Source organism: Poecilia latipinna, unplaced genomic scaffold, assembly GCF_001443285.1.
Source record: "Poecilia latipinna isolate Pla-1442-1.1 unplaced genomic scaffold, P_latipinna-1.0 Scaffold161, whole genome shotgun sequence".
Classification (NCBI taxonomy): domain Eukaryota; kingdom Metazoa; phylum Chordata; class Actinopteri; order Cyprinodontiformes; family Poeciliidae; genus Poecilia; species Poecilia latipinna.
The window spans coordinates 138,481-149,953 of NW_015112777.1; the positions used below are offsets into that span (position 1 = coordinate 138,481).

Consider the following 11,473-nt stretch of genomic DNA (forward strand, 5'->3'; position numbering starts at 1 on the left):
ATTAATTATTAATTTACAAAAAGTGCATTAACATATGTTAGGCATTTTATAATTGATGTCTTTTCAAATTTTCTCATAGTTTCCCAGGTGAATTTATGACTGACATGTTAAATTATTAATAGAAACAAATTAAATACATTTACCCACTTACTATGTGTGGTTCAATGTGACTTTGTATGTTTTTGAAACAAGTGTGTGTTTGTGTGTGTGTGTGTGTGTGTGTGTGTGTGTGTGTGTGTGTGTGTGTTTGTTTGTAAAAGGCTAACCTTTGCAACACCCCCTCTGGTCTCATTTCAGCCTAATCAGATTTCTGTGTGAGTTTGTCCATCAGCTGTCCCTGGAGAGAAAAACGTAAGGCTACCGGAGGCTAACAGGAGATGACTGGAAGGTGAGAGGTGAGTTGTGATAAACATGTTCTTGACACACACACGCACGCACAAACATCTAAATATCAAATCTCAAGAAATCCCCTCCCCCTTTTAAGTCCTCTGAACCCCAAGTCTCCAGGACAGAAGCAGGCAAGCAGTGCCGCTGGCTCATTAGCGTGTGCACATATTTGTTTGTGTGTGAGCAATTTACAGACAGGCTGAATTAGAAGATCAGGGGCAGACACAACAGCACCACGCCTTAACGCTCTAAACGCAGATATCTGAGCACATTTGTGTTGTGTGAATTTGTCAGGTCATGTTGCTGATATGGCTTAATTTTTACTATTCCACTTTTCTTGGCATAATTTGACAACCAATTCAACTTCATCGTAAATAGTGGCAGTATGAGGAGAATAGTATATCTTCAGTCATGTCTGAAGCAACCAAATTAATCAGTGTTTCTTGAGTCAACACAACTATTTAACATGCAGAATATTAAAGGTGATGCCTCTCCTTTCAACTGGTCTAAATGGACAATATACACCAACGGGCATCGCTAATTGAACTATCTTTATTTTTTTATTTTAATCACAGCAATGTTCATTTTGACATTCTTTCCATTATTGCCACATTCTTGTTAATTTATGTATTTACTTACTTATTGCCACTGAACAGAAAACATGTGCTGTGATGTAAAATTTCTTCTTATCCTTCATTGTTCCAAATGTCTCTACTGCAAAAATATGTACTAACTAATGCTCTTAGTTCAGACAGCCTCAAGAAGACCAAAGAACACACCACACAGGTCAATAGTGAAGTTATGGAAAGGTTTAAAATGGGGGTTAGGCTTTAAAAGAATCAGCAAAACTTTAAACATATCACACAGAACTCTTGAATGAAATGTGAACATTAAAGGGAAGGACTACATAGTAATGTTTGGCTCCAGAGCGGGATGGAGACCCCTGGTTATTGCCTCAGTCCATAAATTCCCTCTATCGAGTCTGACCAAACTTGAGCAAAGAAGAAGCATCACTATGTGATCTCTAAATTACGCCCATTCGTATCGCTATACCTGTTAAATTGACCCAAGCTGAGTGCGAGTTTGCTTTACTCCACTGTCCAAATAATTCTGACATTTAATTCAATTTCAAAGATCAAGTGTGCTTTTGACTGCAAAAGTAAAAGCAAATTAAGCCTCAGCTCAAGACATTTGAACCCTTTGCAGTACTGATGATATCTGTCTTCTATTTTTTTTTTTTTTTTTAGTACAAGGAATAAACACAGAACACATCCATCAGCTAAGTGGTGGTCCTTATCTATTTCTCTCCCTCTTGATGCTAATTAAAGATAATAAACCTCCCGGATCATTTCTCTGCAGCTTCAAACTCACCGTCACCTCTGCTCCCCTCACACTCGAGCACACATGGCCAGATGGGGTGAGAGCTCATTTAGCACACCCTCTCGTTCAGTCCCCGAGGCGGCAGGTGGGTGTAAACCCAACAACGTCTCGGTACGTCTCGGATTCACCTAGACGAAAGTGAAGTGCGAGTTTAAATAAGCGCCGGATGATAAAAATAGTGTTGCTGGCTTTTACGTATACATAACGCGAGCTCTTAAACACATGACGGCATGTGCATTAAAGCAGACACACACACACACTCTCTTTCTCTCTCTCTCTGACACACACAAAGTAATTCCTCTGCATGTCTAAGCTTAAATCCCTCGTTTATCTTCACTCCACGCCTTAAACACAGGTGCTTGGAGAGTGCACAGATGAGAGCTTGAAGCCAGATAAAATGATATCATGTGTTTGAGTTCTCTGTCTCCATAATTTCCCACACAACATTCCCTCTTTCGCTTAATGCAACGTTTTCCGAAGGACTTAAGAGACTCAGGAGCAAGCTACTCCTGAGAGTTTCACGGAGCAAGAAGAAAAAAAGTGAAGATCTGTCCGTTCGGGCTTAAAATGGCCAGAAGAGTGTCTGTGGAAATGGGATAAATGGTTGTGGCTAACTTCTCCCCTTGGTGGCTGCTGAAGTGGAGCCAAGTCAGAGGGCGGAAAAAAGTGACTAAGACTACAAGCTCAGGAAACTATGCGATGCTACACAAACTCAAAATCATTCACACAGATTCTACTGCTCACTCAGAGTGCAAATCTTCTGCTCCGTGGTATTGCCCATGTCTGTATTTATTCCTAACCATAACAGAGCTGGCAGATAATGGCTGATGCGCAGGCCAGTCGTAAAAATAACCTGGCACAGCTCTGTTTGGATTAGCCTCTTAACCCCTCCCCCTTCTCTGTGCTTCCATCATGCTTTATTACACTCTTCTATCTATCTATCTATCTATCTATCTATCTATCTATCTATCTATCTATCTATCTATCTATCTATCTATCTATCTATCTATCTATCTATCTATCTAACTGACCTTTTTCTCAGACTGAAACATGTTACAATATTTATTTTAGAGAAGCCTTATCAAGAAGAAAGCACCAGGGACTGCCTGTCTTCCCTGCTTTCCTTGTTTGCGTAACACATTACATATTTTTCCAAATAAGTTAAATTACCGACCATGGGGAGGAAATCGTAGTCCAAGCCGGGACCAACCGAAACCAAAGAAATCCTTTATGTAATCAGTGTTTAAACATCTTTTTTTTTTGTTCACGGATGGAAACCATGAACATAAAGTTGCAAAAATTTCATAAAAAATAAAAAAATAAATTGGCTGCTGAAAGACCCAGTGAGGACGTAGTTCAGTTGTTCTTTTCTTTGTACTTATTTTTGCAGAATCCTTCAGTTTTTTGTTTTTTTTCTTTAAAATGTCCACAGGGCCTTTGGAGGAGAAACTGGCCCACAGCTTCACAGGTCCTCAACCATACAGTGCCCCAAAGGTGCTTTTCCACATTTTTAGACCCGTCTATCTGTTACAATCTCACTTTACGTTTCACTGATAAAGTTTGCCAATGACTCACAAATGCCTCCCTTTCCACTAGTAAAATATCCAGGCCTCCTTTACTCCACCATCCCTTACATCTGCCTGAAGCAGTCAGGTGACGGCTCAACTGCACAGTCTGCACCTCTTCACCCAGAGCCTGAGACAGTGGAGGGCTCTGTGAAACATTTATTTATTTATTTATTTATTTATTTATTTATTTATTTATTTATTTATTTATTTATTTATTTATTTATTTATTTATTTATTTATTTATTTATTTATCACTGAGGGTACCAATTTGTTGTGTTCTAGAATCACAATGGCAGATAAAAAAAATCTTATGTTTTATGTCTTACCAAAAACACTGATGTTTGCTGTTCTATTAACACAAATGTAGAAAATTTTAAGTTGCACAAGTTTATTCATGTAAGACCAGTTCATATCAAATGTCTGAATTGTGGCCTATCTTGACAAGTTTTTCTTGCACATACATTGAAACGTTTTTTATTTATTTATTTATTTTTTTTTTATTTTTTTTTTTTTATTAATGCAGTAAGCTTAGCCACTGGCTTATGAAGAAAAAAAAGAAATAAACTGAAGACTCTTGTTACCCAAGATTATATGTTATTGCGAGTCATGCTCAACAGAAACGGAAACAATTAGTTTGAAATCCAACAGCAAGAGAGTTGATTGTTTGAGTAAACTCTCTGAACCTCCAAAGGAGGACATTGTGGGCCTGTAAAACGCTGATCCTCAAGTCTGATGTGAATGGGAGGCCAATATTTTATATCTTTATGGAGGACTGGGAATACAATATATCTGACAGAGCTTTATTGGCTTACACTTTAAAGACTTCCTGCAAAGAGTCAGGCTCAAAGGGGACAAAAGGAGTGTAAATCATGGCGAAAACATTTTTTTTTTTCAATCTTTCATTTCATTTTGGGGCGCTCTTTAAACAATGCCTGCCGTGGCTGTCACTACCTGTCTCGGTTACGCATCGAAAACTTATTGTTATGTATCTCTAGGTCTCTCTTTTGTTTTTGTTTTTTTTGTATTTTTAGAAAAGATAAAGTTCATCTTAAAAAGTACACGAAAGTTGTTGGTGTGCTCCATTGTCTCTCCGAATGGCTAAGATGGGGTTACTAATGAGCAAATGTTCAAATGATGAAGTCTTTTTTTCCGAGAATCTTTTCTCCCAAACGCCTGTGGCCTTTGGATGACTCCCCAAGGAGACCATTAATTTAGATATCTGCGTGTGCGTGTGTGTGTGTGTGTGTGTGTGTATGAGTGTGTGTATGATTGTGTGTGTACATGCTCTGTGTGTCACTCCAATCCAAGTGGAAGATTTCTGTTGCCCTGGTTTAACATACACTGATACAAAGTGTGTGCAAAGTCAGTTAGGAAGTGTTTGTCTGCGAGCACGCAGCAATACGATTCGCTCCGCAAACAACACAGTCTCTCAGCTGTGCTAGCGTAACGACACTCTTATCACGCATCCCTCCATCTCCGGACATCCTTCTACACCTTTACCCCAACTCGCTCCCCAAATGTCACCCCAAAACATCCTTCCACGTCAACACCTCCCACCCCCCATTCCACCTAAATTTAAACCTCGGGGCAGGATAAATCTTCGAAGGGTGCTGCTCACACACATCTGCATGTGTAGGACAACAGAGAAAATGCAGAAAAAAAGAAAAAAAAGTCAATGTACATTGCATCTTGCATGCTAGTGTCCTGCCTAAACATATTTTCTGAATATATGTTTAGCCAGAGCAAGATGAATTTCAGTCGTAATTGTTAGGCTGCATGCAAATATTTGGAGCCAACTGTGTGTATGGTTAATGCCATCTCCAGTTGACACCCTCCCCGCCCCTAGTGCGCCTTGCGCGGCTCTCGGTTGTGATTGTTATGTGCCGTTCAGGCCATGCTCCTCCGTGTTCTTACAGCAGTTTGTTTTGAGAGTGATCTGTTTTCTAGAGCGAGAGGAAGAATCCACTCCACGGGGCTTACAGCACCTCCTTTCCAATCCAAACAGTGTCCGTCTGAAGTGCTGACAAATTGCACAGCCCCCCAGTTCTGGAGCAAAACTGTTGTGTTTTGTCACTGTTGTCAACGTTGCAACGTTCTTTTATTTCCTATTTGTCTCATCCTAAAAGTCTTCGACGCAAGATTGAACAGCTGGTTTGACTTGAATCTGCAACATGTGCTTCAGATGTTTCGATATGCAGTTCTCAAAAAATACCAAAGCAATATTGTATACTTTGCTCCAAAATATATTGCAAATAGAATACATGAAATGCCTTTTAATCCAAAACATTCAAACACTCACTCATCCTATTTGGTAAAAGTGCTTCTAACTTTCGATACAATGACCTCACTCGCCACTTCTATGAACAGGCACCCACAAGCCTGTGGTCCACATTGAAACATATAATGCAAACTATAAAGCAGGAATTACCTTTTTTTTTGCTACAGTTGCTTTTAGATGAAGCTATATACTCTCCAAATTTCTAGAATATATAATACATACAGTAAAAGTAGTTGGAGAAGGCCTCCAAATTCCACTTAGGGCCTCGTAAAACCTCGGCCTGACTTTGATTTTAGAAGACAGTAGAAATTATTTTTCTACTCTTTGGTAATTGGTGGCATTAGTAAAATAATTTTATCATTAAACCCTACATTAATGCCATTAAACCTTACATTAATGCCATTAAACCTCATCAAACAATGAAGGTGAGCATTATAAATTCCATTTTAAAATAGGATGTATTATTCCATTCTGTGTATAGTTTAATTACAATGTATTTGGGTAATTCAACCAAAAAATGTGTTATACTTCAATAACAACAACTGATGAGAATAAATAGAGTAAATGTAAAATGTTGTTCTTCTCTACTTCGGTATATAGTATCCCCAAAAACACGACCCCTGGACTGCAGCACTCATCTACGTGCTGCAGCTCTCCACTTCTCTTCTTAAAACAGCAGGTGCTTTCCCTGCAGACCAGACTGGAATCAGATAAAGCTCCAAGCTTCATCAGCTTTCATGTCATCATTTTTGCAACCAGTCTAAACAAGGCTTCGTAGGGAGCTCCATCACATTTTTGCAGTTGTGTTAATGTTGGGCCATAAATCTTGCACGGTGAGTGTTGGAGTGATTTTTTTTGTCTGTACGACATCGCTCTCACCTCTGGAGCTGTAGTGAAAACGGTTAGAGGACTGCCTGATCAGTGCATGCTGATGTATTTTGACCAGCGTGTTGTCGTGGCTTCATTGTAAGCTTAACGAATATGTTTTGTAGAGCATTATTAATTATGTTACTTACATCCCTTACCATAATGCAATATGCTCTTGTTTCTAAATAGAATCTTGTAGGGACCTTAGGTTTGCTTCTCATTCACAAGACCTGTGAAACAATGTTCTTTGAAGAATAAGTCCAAAGTAAGTAGAGGTGTTTAGTCACAGTGACCAGTGTCATGTTTGGTAAATTCATGGCGGGACAACTAATATGGCACCAAGCCCTCATACTGACTGTCAAACACGGTGTTGGAGGGGTGATGATTTGATCTGATTTGCAACCATGGCAACTTGCCCACTTTGCAGTCTCTAAGTTGTCTTTGATATTCCAAAAGAGGGGCCATCTCTCTGACAGCTAAAGCCTGACCAAAAGTAGGTCATGCATTCAGTGATGTAATTTAGTATAAGATTGTGCCAAATTCTTCCACAGTGACGTAGCAGACTGAAAAAAATAAGGAAGAAATTAGAAAGTTATGTAGTGGTAGCTGTATCGAGTAATAAGTCACAGTGGGTACTTTTCATACATTATATATATATATTTTTTTTACTTTTTGCTTTTGCCTTATTTAGGAAAACTGAAAGCGTGAAACACTTTTGTGCATTTGAAGTTATATTTAAATAATCTCAGAACCTGGTGAAGATCAGATCGTTTTGTTGTACAGATATATAAAACCACAGAAAGATATTCATGACGCCGTATCTGTTAAAAGTTATCTGTGACAACGCAGGAGCAGGTATGCGCCCCTGTTGCCTGGTGGACTGGTCCTAGTAAGAGTTAAGCTCGTATAAACATGCTTGGTCGTTCCCACGTCTCTGTTTATACTGGGAGACCCTGGAGCAGCACTACCAGAGATCTGGATTCTCTGTATACTGCTGCTTCACACAACATTCATCTCTATCTCATAAAGAGACACTCATAGGTACACTGTCTGGTAAAATAATATAATGTAAAATAGCATAATATCATATATTATAAAATCATAGAAAAAAAATATATAATATACATTATATTAAATATATTTCAACTATATTAGACAATATTATTATATAAATCTTCACACACACACACCAGTCCTTGTCCTTCCCAGTTTAAAAAAAAAAAAGAGAACTAACAAACATTTGACTCGACTCCATAATCGAACCAGTAGTGATGTCAGTTTTGCAAAAAGCCAAACAGAAACTTTCAAAAGCTCTAACATCATTTTGTAAGTGCTTTTGAAATGGACCTGTGATGTACGCCCAACATAAACAGAACACGAGGGTCCTAACAAACACACCCACTTTACAGGGAAGAGCAAACGCTCCCTAACAGCGCATCTCTGCAAAGATGATTTGATGACACGGATGACTCAATTTTGTACTCCTTCTTACCTCCACGCAAAAAGGAGTACAAAAGTTGTTAATAAATTTGCACTACAAAAACAACAAGAATTCCTTTCTAGCTGTTCATGAACTGTGAACCATTAAATGCGTACATTTTTCACATTCCCGTAAATTCAACAAAAAGTAGTGTGTTGACTTTCTTTTAAATATTTAATGCTCTCTTCAATGATGCGTTCAGACTTTAATACAAACAGGCACCAAAGTTCCCATGGATATAAAGAATATTACTTCCGCGCTTGTTTTGTCTTTTTGACACGCTCAAAGTGATGTACCGACTGTTTACGCGTTCACATATTTGCATCTCTTAAGTTGTAAGTGCTTGCATCTGTGGGTTTACATACTGTATCTGATGACCTAATGAGAATAAGAGCATTGTTCCCCTGGGAAGAAGCTGCACCAGATATATTCTGACAAACAAACTGTAAACACACTCCTGCACCCTGCCTCAGCTATCTCACAGCACGCACATGCACACTTTAATGCGAGTGGTCCAACTTTCCTAACCTGCTCTAAATCTAAACTTTTATAGTAAACATCTAGGGACAAGGGGAACATGGCTCTTGGGCAGAGTGGATGTGAACTAAAAGGATATATTTCACCAAGAAGAGAACCCCACAAGTATTTAATGAGAGGAGGAAAGAGACAATTTGGTAACCAGGGAGGTAAAACAATCACAGCGCGGCTGAATCATAAAGAAGTTATTTTTCTGTTTTGCTTGGGAATGGGCCAGGCGAGAGAAGTGTGTGGATCTGAGAGGAAGAGCAGATTGCTGCATTTAGTATCTTTATAAGCAAGAAATAAGTCGGGCATATCAGCGCACACACATAAACAAATACACGTTCAAATGTGAATTTGGTTTTAAACAGCTTAATCTTATTGAGATGACGACTTTATCAGTTAAATGTCCATGCGGTGCTATGCAACTAAAAACATTTCAAATCAGGGAAAAAAAATTGTTCACAACGCCTCATTCTTCATCCCTAAAGAAGCTCGAGTCACGGTGGAATATTACACTACGCAGGTCCCTGAGGATGACATTCATTGACTAGATTCATTCATGGGCCACAGGAGCATCTGCTTATTCTCTTGCTGATATCACAAACATTCCCAGCTGCCTCCTAACTTTACTCCTTCTCCTGTTGTAGCAAGCCTAAAATTCCCAAAGAAGTGTTTACTGGCCAGATGTGGCCATTTTTCCTGGAGGATTCGCTAACCTTGCATAGTTTAAATATTATTCTTTGATATATTTTCAAAGAATTACACATTGTTGGGTGAAAATGGTGTTAATTTAGGACTTTTATTTATTTATTTTAGTTGCTGCTCTTGGATAATTGCATGGGTTAATTTGTGAATCTTTAAAATAAGGCAATCTTGACTGAGATTATTTTTTTTTAGTTTTATAAGGGTAAAGAGCATGTATTCATATGGCATTTTATCTAGTCCAGATGTCACGAAAAGCGCTTCACACTACATTCACACACATTCTCGTGGTGGTACATTGTAGTCACAGACTGACATGTAAGCAAAAGTGCCATGAACAGGCACCACTGGGCCCTTTGACCACAAGTAGGCAAGGCCCAAGGGCACAGCAACTGAGAGACTGAGGATTCGAACCAGCAACCCACTGGTTAAGCCATGTCCTACAAATGTCAATAGTCTTCTGCCTACTTTTACACAAATATCCACAAGGTGGCGCAAGATGCACACAGTCAGAAACCTGCTAATCGATTAATAATGAATTCGAGCTATAGAAATAGCATTAAAAAATAATAATTGCTGAGAATATCAAACCAAATTGATCCCCAGAGCACAACAAGACAGGTTTACAAAATTACCAGTTTTATAAGAAAAATTAAACCTATATTGCGCCTAATTAAGACACATTCATTTCAAGTAGTTTACAAAGCAAATAAATTAAACTCAGATATAAAAAAAGCATTAGTAATATATCTCACACTTTTTGATTTTTTTTTTGTGGAAAAGCGCACTAAAGTTTTCAAACTGTACATTTTTAGGCATCTCACAAAATATTTTATTATATTGTATTTTGTTGATTATATTTATAAAACACGCTCATTTTCCGAAAGTTATAAAGAAAACTGGGGTATAGTTTGTACAATTTTTTTTTTATTTTAGCTTCTATTTAAAAAAAAAAAAAGATTTGATTTTTTATTTTGTAAATCCATCTCAGGAAGTGACGTCACCCGGAAACGCAATCGTAATGCTGTATTATTGTGAAAAGTAACACCGGAAACAGGGATGTTTTCCTAGTTTATCTACATTTTTTTCTTCGTTTTTACGATTGACTCTTTTGGAGCCTGTACAGCTGCAGCAGGGTGGCAAGGGAGGTAGATAAAATAACTATCTGATGTATAAATCTATGCCTTGTTCTTCACACGCATATTTATCTTAAAATAGTTAAGCTAGCCTTCTTTGAGCACTTAGCCTGGTAGCTATGTTTCGTTGCTAACAACTTTTCATTCATTGCAGCCTGTGCACTCCTCTTTGTTGTACCTTTGTTAACAACAACATTAGCTGGTTGAGCTCTAGCAGTTAGATTTCACCGACTCTACGTTTTAGCTCGTAAAATTCCAGCGATAGTATTAAGTTTTTGCATGTATCTAGACGAATATTCGCGGTGTTTTGTTCATACCTAGCAACCGAGTTGAACCATGGCTAAACTGTTGATAACACAAAGCAGACTTGGCTATTTAGCCGTAGGTTTAATATAGTTTTCTTGCTTTTGCTTAAAAAGCTAGACAGTACATTGCCAGTCACATCTAGTTATTAACTTTATATATTTTCGGTGTCTGAGTATTTAGGGCAGTATGAATACGTTTCAGGTGTCAAACTCCAGTCCTGGAGGGCCACTGCCCTGCAACTTTTAGATGTGCCTCTGCTGCATCACACCTTATTACAATAATTAGGTCATTAGCAGGGCTCTGGAGAACTTATTTACACAAGAAGGAGGTAATTAAGCCATTTCATTCCAGTTTTTTGTACCTGTGGCACATCTAAAAACTGCAGGACAGTGGCCCTTGAGGACTGGAGTTTGACACCCTTAAATGTCTAGATAGGGTTATAGCAGTTAAAATGTCACACTTTCCAAGACACAAATTCTCTCTCCTTTTTTTTTTTTTTTTTTTTTTTTTTTTAAATTTATTTTGGGGTCATATTCGACCTTTAGGTGCAAATGTTTGTTTTGGTTTACTTTAGAAACTTGTAAGCTTTCTGTGCTTGTTTTTTAAAAATTATATATATAAAGCTTCATGTCATCAAGACTCAGTAACAAAAAAACATCAATGACTAGATGACCGAATGGATGTGTGTGTGATTAGTGGATGAAAATAAAAGTGTACTCAATGGGTGGATGTGTAGATGAGTGAATGAACAGAGGAATGACTGTGGATGGGTGGATGAATATAAGTATTAATGATAGGTGGGTTTGTGACGTGCGATGATGGATGCATGATAGATTATTGACGAAAA

The 11,473-nt window shown here is 38.2% G+C and overlaps 1 protein-coding gene across 1 annotated transcript in view; it reads left to right on the forward strand.

Annotated features, from left to right (window-relative positions):
- The first annotated feature begins 377 nt into the window (after positions 1-377).
- The window catches only part of tbpl1 (TBP-like 1), an 18,178-nt gene continuing 7,082 nt past the window's right edge, over positions 378-11,473 (forward strand). The window contains exon 1 of the mRNA XM_015029711.1: positions 378-388. Coding sequence (XP_014885197.1) covers positions 378-388 — 11 coding nt within the window. The remainder of the gene's footprint in view (positions 389-11,473) is intronic.